Below are 19,591 nucleotides of genomic sequence, written 5' to 3' on the forward strand. Positions count from 1 at the left end.
CCCCGCTCGGCTTACCTGCGGTGATGAAGTCCTGCCCTTCCAATGTCAGCGCTGTCACTGTCTTCCATGGCCGCCGCTTGTCACATCACCTCCTCTCACTTCCGACCCGAGACTGTGACTAGTGGTGACGTCACAGGCTCCCGCGATACTTGGCTGTGAAGCTGATTGAAGTCAGTGTGCAGTATCAGCAGTGCAGATCGTCACCGCAGGTACGTACCTCACTCCTGACAGCAGCACTTGTCATACCCTGCAGTGACCTGGACTGACCTATTGATGTTAGCTCAGGTCACTGCATTACTCTCCCAGCCAATGGGGAACATTCTGTTCTTCATTGACTGGGATAGTGACTATGGTATGGATCGTCATGGGAACCACTTGGATTACAGCAGACCTGGATGTGCTTTTCTTTCTAATAAATTGGTGAAAGAGGGAATGTTTTGGGGATTCTTTTTTCAAATAAAAATGTGTTTGTCGTCTATTTTTTTTTATTACTTACTGGGTTGGTGATGTCGGGTATCTGATAGACGCCTGACCTCACGAACCCCAGGGCTTGATGCCAGGTGACATTACACATCTGGTATTAACCCCATATATTACCCCGTTTGCCACCGCACCAGGGCATGGAATGAGCTGGGGCGAAGCACCAGGATTGGCGCATCTAATGGATGCGTCACTTCTGGGGCGGCTGCGGTCTGCTATTTTTAGGCTAAGGAGAGTCCAATAACCATGGACCTCCCTAGTCTGAGAATATCAGACCCCAGCTGTCTGCTTTACCTTGGTTGGTAATCCAATTTTGAGGGGACCCCCACGTGTTTTTTTTTTTTTAATTATTTATTTAATTTAAAAGAAGGGTGCAAAATTACAAAATGCAGGAGAGTGGGACATTATGTGTCTTTCTGCCATTATAATGACAGAAAAGACTGATATGAAGTGTACTAGCACAGGAAAATCACCAGAGCGCTCTATGCTGTGAAAAGCAGTAGAAAATGGCACTGGAGTGAACATGTGACCGCCTCATGTAGGTTGAAGCTATGGATCCTGGGTAAATTTATGTATTTTCCCTCCTTCAGTTTTTTTGCAGTACGCAAAAAAAACGGAAGGCGTACGGATGACAAACGGATGACATACGGACCGTATACGGAATGGAAACGGATAACACACGGATGCACCTGTGAAAAAAACGGACCGTTTTTTGCGGACCGCAAAAATGGATCGGTCGTGTGAATGTAGCCTTATTCTGATCTGCTGTTTATAAACAGCAGGCATAAATAAGTGAATAGCGCCCCCCAAGCGTCAGAAAATCTCCGGGGTTTCAGTTCAGAGGGTAGCTGAGACCCTGGAGATCATGATTCAGGCCGGTTTTTCCGGTCCCCGCTCTTGTGATCACCGGGATACACCGTATACCGATGATCACGTTACAGTAAATGACAGCGCCGGTAAAAAATTATTTCTCTCCCATCTGGCATGAACAAACATCTCAGTTGGGAGATAAATCTCCTCCCCGATCCCCTCCGGTCCCCCGCTGTTGCCAAAGTGCCCCACCGACCCTTTCCCAGAAATCCAATATGGCCACGCACACAGCAGCGCGCCGGCCGCATTCACCCTACTCCTCTGATTTCTGTCGCATGTGCCATGACACATGCGGCAGAAAACTCCTCCCCAGGCCCTGCCAGGTCACCCCCTATAACCCCACCGGTGTTCCCCGGTGTCCCACGGTACCTGTGTAGTGTTGGTCCCCCGCGGCCCCCTCCTTCACAATAGACCCTGCCGCATGCACAGAGCGGCTGTCAGCTCAGCTTCCTGTGTTCAGGCACAGTGAGTGGTGGTAACCATGCATCTGTAAGCAACTACACTGCCCTGCTTATGAGGTAACGAAGATAGTTGATCAGGAGAGCTATACTACATTTCCAAATGGAGGTATTTGATTTTATAGTTGCCCTGCTGAACGACTACCAAACATGAGAGTCCGTTATACGCCACAAGTAAACACATCTAAATAGCGAGCTCTGTTGTTTAGTATTCATTCAGCTGGATAACTGAACTTAAAGGGGTATTCCATCTCTAAGATCCTATCCCCAAAATATAGCAGGTGGAATAGCAATAATATCAGCAAATACCAATATTTGGAAATGTAGAATAGTTCTCCTGATTAGGCATGCCCTTACCTCATGAGCAGGGCATTGCAGCCTTGGTAGCAACAGTTACGACATGGACTCTGCTGCTGTGGACCTGGGGAGAGTGGGTGCAGATTCATTGCACCCACACGCCTCACATGTAGGGTCTGCACTCCTAGAAAATGGGGTATACGTTCCCTGAGCGTGTCCCCCCATATTCTAGATGGTCCAGAGTCATCGTGGAATCCTCTTATTTTTTTTTACTTACAATAACTTGGTGAAAGAGGAAATGTTTTGGGGAGTGTTTTTTCAAATACATTTTTTTTGTCTATTTTTTTTGTTAGTACTGACAGTTTATGATGTCGGGTATCTGATAGACGCCAAGACATCACAAACTGCTGGGCTTGATGTCATGTGACCTTACAGCTAGTATCAACCCCATTTATTACCCCGTTTGCCACCGCACCAGGGCACGGGATGAGCTGGGGTGAAGCGCCAGGATTGGCGCATCTAGTGGATGCGCCACTTCTGGGGTGCCTGTGGCCTGCTATTTTTAGGCAGTGAAGTGCCAATAACTATGGACCTTACCACCCTGAGAATACCAGACCACAGCTGTCCGCTTTACCTTGGCTGGTGATCCAATTTGGGGGGGACCCTACTATTTTTGTAAATATTATTATTTATAAAATAATTAAAAAAAAGAGCCTGGGGTGACCTCCACATTGGATCCCCAACCACGGTAAAGCTGCCAGCTGTGGTTTTCAGGCTACAGCAGTCTGCTTTACCCTAGCTGGCTATCATAAATGGGGGGACCAGACGTCATTTTTTTTTTACTGTTTTTTTAAATAAAAAAAATTAATGGGCTTCCCTGTATTTTGATTGCCAGCTAAGGTAACGCCAGGCAGATGGGGGTGGGAACCCATAGCTGTCTGCTTTAACTGCGCTGAGAATCAAAAATACTACGTCATTTTTTTTAATGATTTATTTTTACAGCACTGTCATGTCAGGCAATCAAAAAACAGGGAAGCCCATTTTTTTTAGCTATTTAAATAAATAATAAAAAAAAATATATATATGGGCTCCCGCTGCATTTTTTGTATTGCTAGATAAGGGTAATCCAAGCAGCTACTGGCTGCTAACCCCCACTGCTTGGTGTTACCTTCACTGGCAATGGAAAATCCAGGGAAGCATTTTTTATTTCCCAAAAAACTAAAAAAAAATGACGTGTGCTTCGCCATATTTTTCTATGCTAGCCAGGTACAGCAGGCAGGTACGGGCTGCCCCCAACCCCTAGCTGCCTATTTGTACCTGGCTGGGAACTAAAAATATAGGGAAGCCCTTTTTTTAATTATTTCATGAATTTCATGAAATAATTTAAAAAAAAAACCGACGTGAGCTTTGCCCTATTTTCGTTTCCAGCCGGGTACAACTAGGCAGCTGGTAATTGGAATCCGCAGCACAGGTTAGCCCGAGGTTTGTGGGCGCCTCTGCTGCGAATTGCAGTCCGCAGCCGCCCCAGAAAATGGCGCTCTCATAGAAGCGCCATCATCTGGCGCTGTTTCCAACTCTTCCAGCTGCCCTGGTGATGGTGGCTTGCTGGGTAATTATGAGTTAATACTAGCTTTGTTTTACTAGCTATTATTAGGTCAGAGATTCTTAATGTCAGGCAAGTTTGACCCGCCCATTAAGAATCTCCAATAAATGGTTAAAAAAAAGGCACCACACAGAGAAAAAATACTTTAATAGAAATAAATACACAGACACATTAGAGACTCCATGTTTATTACTCCCTCTCACCCCTCCACGATCCATGGTCTTCTGTCTTCTTTCTCCTTCAACCCATGCAGCTCTGCTACATCAGGCTTCACTGCATGGGAGAAAGACGCTGCTGCCCCGTGCAGAAATCACTCAGTGCGAGTGACCATAGGCTGCCGGCTGTTAGCGGTGACTTCACCGCTCACAGCCAGGTTGGCATAGCAACGGTGCTCCGATCACGTGATTCCCGATGCCGCTATTCACCGGCTGTGACAGCCAGTCTTTGCATGTGGGCTGACTCTGTAAAGAGCGCCCAATGCAGGAACGGGGAGTCGTCCGTGTGCCAGAGCATGTCGACGGTACACGGCGATATACAAACGATCACCGCGCACTGGAGAGATGCACTAACAAGACCTAGGACCAGGACATGACATCTAGCCATGTGACCAGTCTGTAGCCAATGAGATAATAGACACATGACTGGTCACATGGCTATTTTGATATCACGATAGGTCCTGTCATCACTGCTGGTTATCGGGAGGACGCAGCGATTACCGATGGAAAAGCGGCTTGAGACAGAGTGCAGGATGGATCGCGGGCACCGGTAAGTGTTATGGCAATGTTTATTAACTGTATGTGTACATTTATAATGTGTTTTTATGTGTTTGTGATTGCCTCCTATTGTTTCCTATGGGGTTTGAGTGGTTCGCCGAACTGAACTTGAATGTGACCTCCGTTCGGCGAACCGACTCGAGCCAAACTGCTTCCGGTTCGCTCATCTCTACTGGTGACCCACGGACCACACTATGGTGTGATCCATGTGTGATCAGTGAAACACGTACCAGAAAATCACTTACATATTAAATATTAAATATTTTCAACTTACCTTGCCTGCGATTCGCTCTGGAGCCTCCGCTCTCGGCAGCTTCTTCCTGGCTCATGAATATTCATGAGAACAGGAAAACCCGACCAGGAAGTAGCTGCTGAGAGCGGTGGGTGGACGCTGCAGAGCTGGAGACTTCAGCACCATATACAGCAGCAGTGAAGGCAGGTGAGTAATGTCCATATGCAATCACGGATTGCACATGGACAACCCACGTGTGCCGTGAATCACGGCACACGGAGGGACATGTGCGTGTTTTACACATCAGTGAAGAACGTCTGTGGTTTTTCACTGACGTGTGAAATAGGCCTAAGAGGCATAGATGACAGAAAATACTCAAAAGTGAAACCATTCTTAGGCTAAGACCGCACTTTGCGTTCTCCTACTTCCAGTTCTAAACGGACGTTTTGGGCTTAATTGATTTGACCAAAGTTGCCTTTTTCAGAGCTTTAGCGCTAAAAACACCTGCGTATTTACCGCGTTTAAGATGCGTTTTCAGCGCTTTTTCCATGCTTTTCCCCTTGCATTTTGACAGATGTGTTTTGAACATCAAGACACTGCTAAATAAATATTAAATAGTAAAACAGACTGAAAAAAGAGAAAAAAATAAGAAACGGATATTTTTAAATTAACAATGAAATTTGTTAAATTTCTTGAAAATATAGCGGATTAATAAAATTTATTGCAAAAATAGCAATACAAACATAATTTTCACTAATTTCATTGTCAGACTATCTGTGTGTGTAAAGGGACATATTATTCCATCATTTTAATGTGTGAAAAGCATGTGTTTTTGAAGTAAAAAACGCACTGTTTCTGCACCCAAAAAGCATGTAAAACGCTGGAATTTTGCTGCTTTTTGACACTTCTCGTTGACTTCAATGTTAGCAAAACGCTGCAGAAATGGCAAAAACAATTGACATGCTGCTTCTTTGAACGCATTGTTTTTGCCACAAAATATGCAAATTAAACGCAGCGTTTAGAAACACAAAGTGCGGTCTGAAAATCAACATTTACCATTGACTTTTCTGGAAAATCAAAGCGCATGCCTTTTGGCATGAAAAAGGTGCAGTTCAAAACGGACCTAAAAAGCAGCTGAAACACAGGTGGAAACGCAAAGTGCGGTCTTAGCCTAAAGGGTACTTTACATGCTGCAACATCGCTAGAAATCTCGTTAGCGATGTGAAATTCTAGATAGCGAGTGCGATCTTTCGAAATCACACATGCGTAAAATGACCTATGTGCGATCTCGAATCTAAAATTTCACATCGCTAACGAGATCGCTAGCGATGTCGCAGCACGTATAGTACCCTTTAGGCTGTGTCCACACTTTGCATCGAGGTAGTTGCAGTTCTTAATGCATCCTTTGGCATAAATGTTTTTTGCCAAAGTTGCTTTTGACCACGAAAACACGGTAAATTCGCGTGCGGTTTTACCGTATTTTAGCAGCGTTTTTAGCGCTTTTTACCTGCGTTTTTATTGCATAAATTTAGATGCGTTTTGATCACAAAGACACTACTAAATAAAGTTTTAACATACAAACACTATGAAAAAAAGAAAAAAAAATGAAAATAAATATAATGTTTAAAATCATAACGAAATGAGTTATATTTAATATAATTATAGCGATTTTATACTATTTATGGCTAAAATAAGAATAAATTAATATTTTTCATTAATTTAATTGTCGGACTATGTGTGTGTGTAAAAGGAAATATCATTCCATTATTTTGATGTCATAAACGCATGCGTTTATGTAGTCCAAAACGCATGTTTTCTGCAGCTGAAAAGCATGTAAAACGCTGGAATTTTGATGTTTCTTGCTTTTTGCAACTTCTCATTGACGTCAATGTTAACAAAACACAGCCCAAATGGCAAAACCATTTGACATGCTGCTTCTTTGAACGCTGAGTTTTTGCCCAAATGTATGCAAATTAAACGCAGCGTTTTGAACTGCAAAGTGCAGAATAGAAATCCCCATTTCCCATAGACTTTGCTTGAAAATCAAAACGCATGCCTTATGGCATGAAAATGCTGCTGTTCAAAACGCAGCTAAAACGCAGGTAAAACGTAGGTAAAAACGCAAAGTGCGGACACAGCCTAAGGGCTCATGCGCACACTGCTTCCTGACCAGTGCAGAAATAAATGCACCCTCTGGCAAACTTAACACTGCGTTTTGACAAAAAGGATGCATCAAAAACGCATGTATTTTGGATGCATTTTGCATGCATTTTACATGCGTTTTGGATGCATTTTTGTCAGTGTGGTCCCCCGGCAATTCAGCTTTGCTGCATTCCCGCTGACAGCAGACACAGACAGAGCCGGGCGATGAAAATGAACTCGGATGAACTTCACCCGACTCCATTGTCATCCCACAGCTCTGTCTCTGTGTGCTGTCATGAACTCAGATGAACGTCCGAGGTCAGTGCCAGGACACAGGAGTCCGCAGCAGTGACGTCAGAGCTTCACCTGAGTTCACTGACATTGCACGTCTCTCTTTCTCTCTCTGAGTCGCAGCCTGATTTGCAGTTGTGCCACCCCCGCGTCAGCAGCTGGGCTGCTCGGATCCGGATCTGCGGTGGCTCGAGGGTTTCCAGACCCGGGGGTCGGGGTCGTGTGGCCACTCAAATAAAAGGGGGAATATATACATGGGGCTGTTTAGTTAAAGTTCATGACGCCACCCGTGCTGTGTGGTAAGATGGAGTACCACCGCTGCACCTGGGGAGTACCGGGTGACAATGAAGTGGGCAGCTAGGTGTTTAACCCCTCCACGGGTAGGGGGAATGCCCTGGGACTCAATGATGGTGACGGGGACGTGCCGTTGGGGAGGTAAGGGTCACTTGCTTACTCACTCAGTCCATAAAGCTGACACCGACAACTTGGTAATCCAAAGTTCTGGACACCGCTGCCGCTGAGGGGAGCATGTTTGGGTCCCGGTCCCGTTGGTGTTGCCTGATGATCTGAGACCTTTCCCTTGGCACCTTGTTCACTTCTTTCTTGACCCCTATAGCTTGAAACTAGTCGAGTCCCGCTACCCAGTATTGCTTAATGAGGGAGCTTGCTCTCAGAGTTTACGCTTGGGATTTCCTGGACCGTTTTAGTGGAAAGTCCTATCCCCCTTTTTGCACTAGTACCCCGATTTTGGAGCGGGTGGAGAGCGGATCTTGAAGGCTCTGTTCTCGTTGGGTCAATTGTCAGGTTGCCTGAAGCTACTCCCTGACCTAGGGCCCACGTACCCAGTCATGCCATGGTCCCAGCTCGGTGATGGTACAAGGCCGCCGGCTGTCCTCCTCGATAATACCGTGCCCCTTGTCACGATCCCCTACAATCGGGAGTCCAGCTCCTACTAGGCCCAGACCACCGTCTGCTACCTAGTACTTCTAAGGTGCCCAGCTCCTGACCTCCTCTCACTTCCTGACTCTCACTCCAACTCTCTCTGACTCACTCCTGATACTCCTGACCTCCCCTTAACTAACCCCCCAAGTGGGCGACCCTATTCCACTCAGGCCGTCCACTGGTGTGGAGTGTTCCTAGGATTTTAATTAGTTGCTGTTGGCAACGCCATTGGCTGAGGACCCCTAACCAAGGAGGAGATGGATATTGCACATAAGGGCAGATTGCACAATACCCTATGACGACCTGATAGGCCAGGGCATCACACGGTCACACATGAAGGACTCACCTGTGACCGCAAATCCCCTGAGTGACTGAAGTGAGCCGTGCGATCAGCGGTGCCATCACTCAGGTGACCCGCTGCCAGCTGGAGTACTCCACCTGAGAGCTGTGGCCACGGGTCACCTGAGTGACATCACCGCTGATTGCGCGGCTCACTTTAGTTGCTGCGTGAAGCTGACAGAGAGCGGTCGTGGTCTGTAGCCTCTCGCTTTCAGCTTCATGTAGCAGAGCTGAAAGCGTCGTGGGACCTCATGTGGATTACATCGGACCTGGAGGGGTATTTGGGGATTAATAAAGTGGTAAAAGAGGGGTTTTTTTGTCTTTTATTCCAAATAAAGGATTTTTTGGATGTGTGTGTTTATTTTCTTTAACTTACAGGTTAATCATGGAAGATATCTTGGGGAGACGCCTGCTATGATTAACCTAGGACTTAGTGGCAGCTATGGGTTGCTGCCATTAACTCCTTATTACCCCGATTGCCACCACGCCAGGGCAATTCGGGATGAGCTAGGTAGAGTTCCGGGACTGTCACATCTAATAGATGCGGCAATTCCGGGTGGCTGCTGGCCGATATTGTTAGGCTGGGGGGCTCCCCAAAACGTCGAGCTCCCCATCCTGAGAATACCAGCCTTCAGCCGTGTGGCTTTACCCTGGCTGGTATCAAAATTGGGGGGAACCTCACGATGTTTTTTTTAAATTATTTATTTATTTTACTGCACGATATAGACACGGCCACCGGCGGCTGTGATTGGTTGCAGTGAGACAGCTGTCACTCAGCGTGGGTGGCGGGAGAAGCAGGGAATACGAGATGGAATAATGAACAGCCGGCATTTTCAAAAGCCACAGTGTGAACGCCGTGCAGCGCCGCATCGGGAATCGGTGAGTATGAGGGAGGCGGTGGGAGGGAGAGACCGACATCGACAGAGAGAGAGAGAGAGAGAGACCGAAAGACCTGCATTTGTTATGTCAAATAAACATGCGGATCGCAACAAAAATGCAGTGCAAACGCACTGCTTAGCATTTTGGTAGCGTCTTTCAACAACTCATTGATTTCAATGGCTGTAGAACGCTGCCAAAACGGACAAAAGAATTGACATGCTGTTTTTTTAAACGTAAAGATTTTGTCACATTTTTGACAATCCGAATGCTGTTTTAAAAAAGCATTGTGCGCACGGATTTTGCATAATTCTTATAGACTTTTCTGGGGAAGCAGAACGCATGCATTTTGACAATGTGACGCTGCAGCTTAAAAAGCTGCAGAAACGCAAAAAAAAACCGCAACGTGTGCATGAGCCCTAAAAACTGCACCTCTTAAGCTGCTCAAAACTACATCCAAGAATTTTATTAACCCTTTAGATGCTTCACAAGAACATAAGCAATGTTACACAGTTGCATAGGTTGAAAAAGACCTAGGTCCAACTAGTTCAACTTTCCTCCACTATATATATATATATATATATATATATATATATATATATATATATATATATATAATGGAAATCATCCAGCCCTTTTTTAAAAGCTCTTATAGTGTCAGCCGTTATTACCTCTTGTGGTAGGACATTCCACAATCTGACTACTCTATGGCTACATGTGCAAACTTCCTTTTTGTGCCACGTTTTTGCATGGTTTTTGGAGCAGTTTTGTTGTCAGAAAAGTTCTCACGTTTGACTTCCCAGCAAAGTCTATGAGAATTCAGATTTGCTGTTTGCACGATGCCGTTTATTTGTCTGCAGTTTATTTGTCACAAACTTCTGACAAACTGCAGCATGTTCATTCTTTTTGCTTGTGTCCCTGCATTTCTCACTGTGATGGGAGGACTCACAAATCTATCCCTCACTGACTCGAGGTTGGCGAGGATTGATATCAGTTATCTGGCAGAATGCCGGTACCCATATAATCTGTGGGGATGAGAATCCGGCATTAAAGCAAGCTCTTCATACTTACCGAGTCACCGGCGCAGCTGTACACTCCTGTGGCCTCTCAATCTTCTTCCAGGGCCGCTCATTAAGCTTATGAATATTCACTGCTTGCCGCACCCACCAGCATCTGTGATTGCTTGCAGTCAGATGCGCCCATACACTGACTGACAGCGTATCTGTAGCGAACCACGGGGCCTTAGGGTACTCGTCACCGGGCCAGTGGTTCCTTGGGGTAGCTGTGACTGGCCTAACCCGGTTTGGCTACATGAAAAACTAACAACAACCAAATAAGTGTCCAGTACAGATGGGGATGGAAGGAGGGTGCCAGGCCCCTGGGAAGCATGTTACCGGTTGCAGTGGTGACTGGGGTCTCGACCCTCACCGCCGTCGTCCCTTTCTGCGACTAGTCCTCTCCCAGGGGCAGTACTGGATGGGGAGTGGGGGTGCTTCGCAGCGCCACCCATAGTATGCGGCCAGGAATTAGCCACCGCTGCACAGTCTCTCTCCGGGGCAGGTGTTAGGTGCAACCAGGATGGTGTCGCTCCCCACAGGCAGAGCGTGGAACACCAGGAAATTGGTGAGAACGGGGGCGGTAGTCCACGGAAGCACCAGAGTGCAGGGCGACGGCAGTTACTCACAGAGTCACCAGGTGTGGGTTCCACTTTATTTACTAGGTAATCTGTGGCCCTTCTCCTCCATGCACAACTCTGTACTCTCCCCCAGTCCTGGCCCGTACAGCCAGCAGCCTGGATCTCTCGTGGGTCGGACCTCTGTCCCGTCTCCCAGGTTCCCTCTCTACTGTCACACCGCGGCCACTCGAACTAGTGCTCTGTACCTCTCTTGTGCTCAGTCCCATGTTCTGGCGACTACTCTCTTCTGGTCCATGATTACAGGTACCGGGTCCCGTCTCTCTAGGTGTTACTGGCCCCAACTTGGCTATGCTGTCTGTACGGTGCTACATTCAGACAGCTCTGTTCTGCCTCCCTGAGGGCCTGGCAGCAGCCCTCAGGGAGCTAAACACTATGTGTCTGCTCTGACTTTTGTCCAAGCTGTTCTGACCTGACTAAAAGTGGAACTGTCAGTTTTCTACTCCTAACTGCACATGCTCCCACTTTTGCAATTTGCTATGGCAACCACTCTTGATCTAATTAGTGGAGGCCACCTGGCGTCTGCCAGAAACTGTGTGTGTAGAAACATTGTTAACCCTTTCCTAGTGACTGCTTCTCCCTGCTGTATGGTGGTGTGAGGTGTGTGTAAACTTACCGGACAAACCTCTCCCTGTTTGGGAAGGATATAATGATATACCCTGTAGCAAACAGTCTCAGGAGCGCTACATTCCCCCAGAGTGAAACACAGCACTCCGGGGCTGCAAGGAAAATTACACCACAAAATTTTTATATATAAACAATTAACATGTCCACTTTTACCGGGATCAAGTGAAGGAAAGAAATAAGCAGGATGGAAAAGAAGAAGCAGGAGAAAAGGAAGGAAAAAGAAACATTTGCATCAATCAAGCAACTTTAAGAAAACAAGTCCTTAAACATTCTGGAACAACAAGTCTTTCTGGCAGTGGGGCTCTCTCTCACGCCCTTTCTGGGCTCCCCCCACTATGGCACGCCCCTTCTTCCTCCCATGCCAAGATGGTCAATGGCGGGCAAACAGTTCTTGTACAGTCTATAAAGCACACAAAATTAAACTATGGTTTGTGCCACCAGATGAAAAGTTCTTTAAGGCACGCAGTACCTGTGGTTTCAGGCACGAACACCCTGCTCGCAGTGCCAAAATGTAGCAGAACAAGGGGCCTTAGGGTACTCGTCACCGGGCTAGTGGTTCCTTGGGGTAGCTGTGACTGGCCTGACCCAGTTCCGTGATCCCCAGTATCTGGCAGAATGCCGGTCCCCATATAATCTGTGGGGATGAGAATCCGGCATTAAAGCAAGCTTTTCATACTTACCAAGTCACCGGTGCAGCCGTACGCTCCTGTGGCCTCTCAATCTTCTTCCAGGGCCGCTCATTAGGCTTATGAATATTCACTGCTTGCCACACCCACCAGCATCTGTGATTGCTTGCAGTCAGATGTGCCCTTACACTGACTGACAGCATGTCTGTAGTGAAGTACGGGGCCTTAGGGTGCTCGTCACCGGGCCAGTGGTTCCTTGGGGTAGCTGTGACTGGCCTAACCCAGTACGGCTACATGAAAAACAAATAACCAAATAAGTGTCCAGTACTGATGGGGATGGAAGGAGGGTGACGGGCCCTTGGGAAGCATGTCACTGGTTGCAGCGGTGACTGGGGTCTCGGCCTCCATCGCCGCTGACCCTTCCTGCGACTAGTCCTCTCCCAGGGGCAGAACTGGATGGGAAGTGGGAATGCTTCGCAGCGCCACCCATAGTATGCGGCCAGAAATTAGCCGCCGCTACATAGTCTCTCTCTGGGGCAGGTGTTAACTGCAGCCGGGATGGTGTCGCTTCCCACGGGCAGAGCAGGGAACTCTGGGAGGTTTGTGAGAATGGGGGCGGCAGTCTATGGGAGCACCAGAATGCAGGGCGGCAGCAGTTACTCACAGAGTCACAAGGTGCGGGTTCGAGTCACTTTATTTACTGGCTCAGGTGGTATCGCACCCGGGGTGCTGGTCCTCGCCGACAAAGACTCCGGTCGATCCCGGGCAAGTCAGATGCTGGTTCCGGTTAGGCAATCTGTGGCCCTTCTCCTCCATGCACAACTCTGTACTCTCCCCCAGTCCTGGCTCGTATGGCCGGCAGCCTGGGTCTCTCGTGGGTCAGACCTCTGTCCCGTCTCCCAGGCTCCCTCTCTGCTGCTGCGCAGCGGCCACCCGAACTAGGGCTCTGTACCTCTTTTGTGCTCAGTCCCATGTTCTGGCGACTACTCTCTTCTGGTCCATGATTACAGGTACCGAGTCCTGTCTCTCTAGGTGTCACTAGCCCCAACTTGGCTGTGATGTCTGTACAGTGTTACATCTAGAAAGCTCTGTTCTGCCTCCCTGAGGGCCTGGCAGCAGCCCTTAGGGAGCTACACACTATGTGTCTGCTCTGTCTTTTGTCCAAGATGTTCTGATCTGACTAAAAGTGAAACTGTCTGTTTTCTACTCCTAACTGCTCATGCCCCCATTTTTGCAAGGTGCTATGGCAACCACTCTTGATCTAATTAGTCGAGGTCACCTGGCGTCTGCCAGGAACTGTGTGTGTAGAAACATTGTTAACCCTTTCCTAGTGACTGCTTCTCCCTGCTGTATGGTGGTGTGAGGTGTGTGTAATCTTACCAGACCAACCTCTCCCTGTCTGGGAAGGATATATTGATATACCCTGTAACGAACAGTCTCAGGGGCGCTACATGTCTGATGCTTCCAATCACAGTCACCGGTAGGCCAGTCTATATCATATAGTAAAATAAATAAATAAAAAATAAATTGAACATAGCATCCCCCATATTATGATACCCAGCACAAGTAAAGCATTCGGTTACAGGCTGCAAGTTTTTTTAAAAAATATTTAAATAAACAATTAAAAAAAACGGTGTGCAATCCCCCAAATTTGATATCCAGCTAAGATAAAGCTAGACAGTAGGGGGCTGGAATTCTCAGACTGAGGAGACGCATGCTTATTGGGCCCCCCAGCCTAGAAATATCAGCCTGCAGCCAGCCAGGATTGTTGCATCCATTATATGTAACAAACCCAGTACTTTACCTGGCTCTTCCCAATTGCCCTGTTGCAGTGGCAATCAGGGTAATAAGGGGTTTATGGCAGCTCACAGTGCCACGAAGCCCTAGATTAGTAGTGGGAGATTTCTATGAGACCCCACACTAACACCCAAAAAAATATTTATTTTAAATAAAATACAAAAAAACACCCTATTTCACCCCTTTATTAACTCACAAAACATCCAGATCGACGTATCCATACTAGATCCTACGATAATTCCAGCTCTGCTGTATCTGAATTCATACCGTGTGGCCATAGAACCTAATCACCCACTGTGAGGTTCAGGCAGAAACTTAGTGAGCCATGCGATTAGCGGTGACTTTGCTCAGGTTAGCCGCGGCCACAGCTGGAGGTTCCCACAGTCCTACACCTGTGACCGAAGGTAAACTGACGTCAGGGGACTTCAATAAACTCAGGTCAGGTAATTGATGTCACTCGAGGTCAAGTTACTTTCAGTCATAGTTGGACGACTAAGGGAACTTCCAGCTTTGGCCTTGGCTAACCTAAGTGATGTCACCGCTCATCACTGCTCAGTCTCTGCCTGAAGTTTACAGCGGGCGGTTATGTGCCATGATCTTACATGTAGCAGAATTGAAATTGTTGTGGGACATATGGATGCTAGGCAAGAAAAAATTGCGCACTCGCATAGCACTTGCATGATATATGGAATACGACTGGATTTCTCTTACCCCAATTTTCTTTATAAAATTCCGTGCAATTTTTTAAAACGCAGGTGGGAGCGAGCCCTCATGGTCACTATTATCTAAATCACCCCAATCCATTTTTACACTGTACTTTAGAATACCAGTTAACCAGTTACATTGTTGACATTATATAACTAAAACATCCCTTACATGTATCTAACAGGGGTTAATACTGCAGCATATGCATGTGCTTCTGCAGTGGCATAACCTGGAGCCCCAATCCAAAGTCTCCAACAGAGCTCCCAATTCTGTAATAGTAGTAGTCTTTTCATATGGGTCAACGGGACCCCGCTTTTAGGCCCTTCAGGACCCGGGAGTAATGGCAATCTGTCCACTGATTATAGCTATGCCTTTAGATGAATGTGATAGTGTACCACCCCGCGGCCTCGGCTGCGGCCGCCGAGCCACTCGGATCTTTGCTCGCGTTCTACGGGTGGTGGCTCGAGCCTCTCACGGACCCGGGGGTCACGTCGCCCTGCAAGGAGGGTTGGCGCTACGCGCGGGGGATGCGGGTATTTGGTTTTGGGATGATAGTTCGTGACGCCACCCACGGGTTGTGGTGATTGTGGACACCACCGCTGTGGTGAAGGTACGGGGACTCCCGGGAGCGGTGTAGTGGCGCAGCTAGGTGTTGACCGTGGGGATGTTGGTCCTGGGGCCCGGTTGGTGAGGGCCGGGGTGCAGGGCGCAGTGTTGTGGTGCAGCGCGATGCAGTGCCTGAGGGCACTTGTGTACTCACTCCGATACAAGACACTGGAGTCACTGGTAAACCAAACGGGGTGATGAACGGGGCCCACAGCCGGCTGCAGCTTCTCCAGTCGGGTTGGCAATGTCCGCCTTTCTCCTGCACCTGTATGTGTATCTTGACTACTGTGCCTGGGCACTGGTAGTCCGCTCTCCGGCGTATAAGTGCTGTAGGAGCCCGTTTGTCCCCAGACGCTGGCCCTTTGGATCTCTGGCCTTTGGTGGTGGCTCCTATCCGGACGCGTTGGGCTGTTGCCTTCAATCAGGACTTAGGTGGGAATGAACCCCTGAGGTCCAGACCGCAATCAGTTGATTTGACTATGGTGGTGGCTTATAGCCTAGTTCGGGGTCTGAGTACCCTGCCTGGTGCTCCGGTATCCAGTTGGCTCCCCAGTTCGGTTCCAGCGGGCCACTACCCTGTCCCAGTTCCTTACAGTTCCACCGGTCGTATTCCCGGTCTCCTGCAGGCGGCCACTACCGTCTGCCTGCCTGACTGATTGGGGGTCCTAGGCTCCAACCCAGGCCCCACGCAGAACTGTCCTCCACTCACTCCTCTCTCCAAACCTAACCTTCATCTGCTTGTGACTCCTGCCTCGGGCCAGCAGACTCCTCGGGGGGCGTGTCTACCCACCTGACTCCGCCCACCTGGTGTGCCTGTCTGACTCTGAAGGAGGCAATCAGGTCTTTGTTGACTGATGGTACCTTACTGGGGTGGGGGTGTATGTGGTGTGTGTAGTGACCTGTGACCCCTGGGGGTCCAGGGCGTCACATTAGCTGCAAAAATGTTGCTACAAATATTCCCCATCTGAATATGTGCTAATGCTGGATGGAACACAGGGTGTGATTACCATAATATAAAAATACCTAAAAAACAAAAGGGACTCATATAAAATGTCTTTGTATTTTACAGGACGATGTTCCTCCGAGAAGGCTTATGTTGAAAATTCTAGAAATTATAATATAAAACCAATAATTCTGGAAGGAGAAGACGTGCAGTATACTTGTCAATCTAATTACCATACACCAGATAGACAGAGCAGCGGCATTAGAACATGTCTTCCTGATGGAGACTTTACTACAGCAAAATGTTCTAGTAAGTACAATTACTTATATGTAGAATCTATAAAGTTGTACAAATTGCGGTGTTAGTTGGTGTCACGAAGATCTGCAAATCAACAAATTTTCAAGTACCCAGCTCTAATCTGTGCGAGGAACATCAATGTCAGGGTAAAAGGATTTATAGATTTTTAGCCACATGAAAAAATAAAAGTTGCATGATTGTGCTATGCCTCCTGTTCATCAGTGTCAGTTATCACCCCTTATCGTTATCTGAGAGGGGCAGAATCCATGAAATCAGAGATCACTTTGACTGATCACTCAGTGCATAGTACAAGCTGTCAGCTTTTCAACGTTGCTTGTTTCTGTCGTAGGGAGAACGACCATGAAATGTCAGAAAGATGTACATACGTGAAACTCTGAATAGATAGATTATGGTATTAAAAGAATAGTGCAAATTTATTCTGTACTGCACAACAAATTTGGCAGCACATACAAAGTCAAACAGTGACTATGACCCACCCCAGAGCTATGGGGTACTTGGTCCCGGGCCTAGTATCACAGGGACATGTCATGGGTCTGGCCGATGCCCAGTTCCGTGACCTTGGGGGTGACTTAAAAGGAGGGAATTAAAGGAAAAATAAAAATAAAGGAACGTGACACCACTTGCGGAATGCAGCTGGGTGCGAGAAGCTGCTGCTGCAAAGTCTCTCACTGCTGGGGCTGGTGGTATTAAGCAGCTTGGAATTTATGGCTCTCCGCAAGTAGGGCTGAGCCCTAGGTGACAATGATGGTGGTTGTAGTATGGGGACAACGATTGAAACAGACTCAGGAAGAATCCAGACGACACAAGGGCTGCGGTTTAACTTGTTCTTTTACTCACGAGTTCTGTGAGCTGCAACCCGGCTGGGCCTCAGTATTCCTTTTGTCACAGTGTCGCCCCCTGAGGAAGAATACTGGAAACGTACGTCGGGGTAGAGGGACGGTATAGCACATGCACTTTTGGTAATTACCAAACGTTACTTTTAACCACCTTTTTTCTGAACACTTTGCCGTATTTTGCTGTTTTTCTTTATTTATGACTCTGGAGCTGACAGCTTGTATATGTATATACACTTGTAAGCATGTTAGCACCTTATTCCTTTAGCCAATTAACCTTGTTATATTCAGCTGAATAGCTGAACACCGTGCCGTGTTTTGCTATTCATCTGTACCATAGACCTTACATCCATTGTGACTCTGGAGCTGATAGCTTGTATATGTATATGCACTTGTAAGCACATTAGCACCTTACCTGTTTTAGCCAATTAATTCTGATATATTCAGCTGAATAGATGAATGTTGTGCCATATTTTGCTATTTATCTTTACTAGAGATTTTGTAATTGACAGCTTATATATACCGTATATATATGAACTTGCAAGCACTTTGGCACCTTATTCTTTTCAGCCTATTATTTTGTTATGTACAGCTGAACATCTCTTCTTATTCTGCTCTGTGTCCTTAATTGAGATCATTTGGTTTTTGGCTTAAATATTTTTAAAGGATTTTTGGCTGATTTGTTTCTTTCTTACGATTTTTCATGCGATTTAATATATTCACAGATTTATACTGAATTGGGTTTTAGTTTACATTTTCGTGTGACTTTATTCATAAATTAGCACTTTGCACTTTGCACCTTGTTTTATTTATATTTTTGATTCAATTAGTGACTGGTTCACTTATATTTTTTTATTAATTTTTTGAGTATACAACTTTATGCACTTTGTGTGTTCGTAATTTTTACATGATTCATGCACATTTTTTTTACCTTGAATCTTAGTGTTATTAATCTCTATAAAGACACACATATATATATCCTATCCACCGGTTTGCAAAATTTCAAAGGAAGTAATAATTATTTTTTCATATGAAATTTTTATATGTACATAATTTAAATCAATTAAAAATATTTATTTTTTATTTTTTGAACGCATGAAGGTTTTAAGAGGAATACTTCTCTTTTACATGAAAATTTGGAATACACTGTTTTATGTGATTTAACCTAAATTTGATAAACAGTACGGCTTTGTATATACTTTGGTGCACGTCTTATAGTTATTATTTTTATTTTCTGCTTACATATCGTCCCTCATGTTGAAGCATCATTACCATTATTATTATTGATTTTAACATTGATATGCATATTTTATGAATTATTTCAGAAATAAAACTTATTGAAATCACTGGTTTTTTGGTGGACAATCTCTGTTCCTCAAATGTTGTTTTAAAGTTGTACAAATTGCGGTGTTAGTTGGTGTCACGAAGATCTGCAAATCAACAAATTTTCAAGTACCCAGCTCTAATCTGTGAGAGGAACATCAATGTCAGGGTAAAAGGATTTATAGATTTTTAGCCACATGAAAAAATAAAAGTTGCATGATTGTGCTATGCCTCCTGTTCATCAGTGTCAGTTATCACCCCTTATCGTTATCTGAGAGGGGCAGAATCCATGAAATCAGAGATCACATTGACTGATCACTCAGTGCATAGTACAAGCTGTCAGCTTTTCAACGTTGCTTGTTTCTGTCGTAGGGAGAACGACCATGAAATGTCAGAAAGATGTACATACGTGAAACTCTGAATAGATTATGGTATTAAAAGAATAGTGCAAATTTATTCTGTACTGCACAACAAATTTGGCAGCACATACAAAGTCAAACAGTGACTATGACCCACCCCAGAGCTATGGGGTACTTGGTGTCGGGCCTAGTATCTCAGGGACATGTCATGGGTCTGGCTGATGCCCAGTTCCGTGACCTTGGGGGTGACTTAAAAGGAGAGAATTAAAGGAAAAATAAAAATAAAGGAACGTGACACCACTTGCGGAATGCAGCTGGGTGCGAGAAGCTGCTGCTGCAAAGTCTCTCACTGCTGTGGCTGGTGGTATTAAGCAGCTTGGAAGTTATGGCTCTCCGCAAGTAGGGCTGAGCCCTAGGTGACAATGATGGTGGTTGTAGTATGGGGACAACGATTGAAA

The 19,591-nt window shown here is 46.2% G+C and overlaps 1 protein-coding gene across 1 annotated transcript in view; it reads left to right on the forward strand.

Annotated features, from left to right (window-relative positions):
- The window catches only part of CFH (complement factor H), a 1,163,637-nt gene that overhangs the window by 282,441 nt on the left and 861,605 nt on the right, over positions 1–19,591 (forward strand). The window contains exon 9 of the mRNA XM_075322035.1: positions 16,427–16,609. Within this exon, the coding sequence (XP_075178150.1) occupies positions 16,427–16,609 (183 nt within the window). The remainder of the gene's footprint in view (positions 1–16,426; positions 16,610–19,591) is intronic.

Source organism: Anomaloglossus baeobatrachus, chromosome 8 (assembly GCF_048569485.1).
Source record: "Anomaloglossus baeobatrachus isolate aAnoBae1 chromosome 8, aAnoBae1.hap1, whole genome shotgun sequence".
Lineage (NCBI taxonomy): Eukaryota > Metazoa > Chordata > Amphibia > Anura > Aromobatidae > Anomaloglossus > Anomaloglossus baeobatrachus.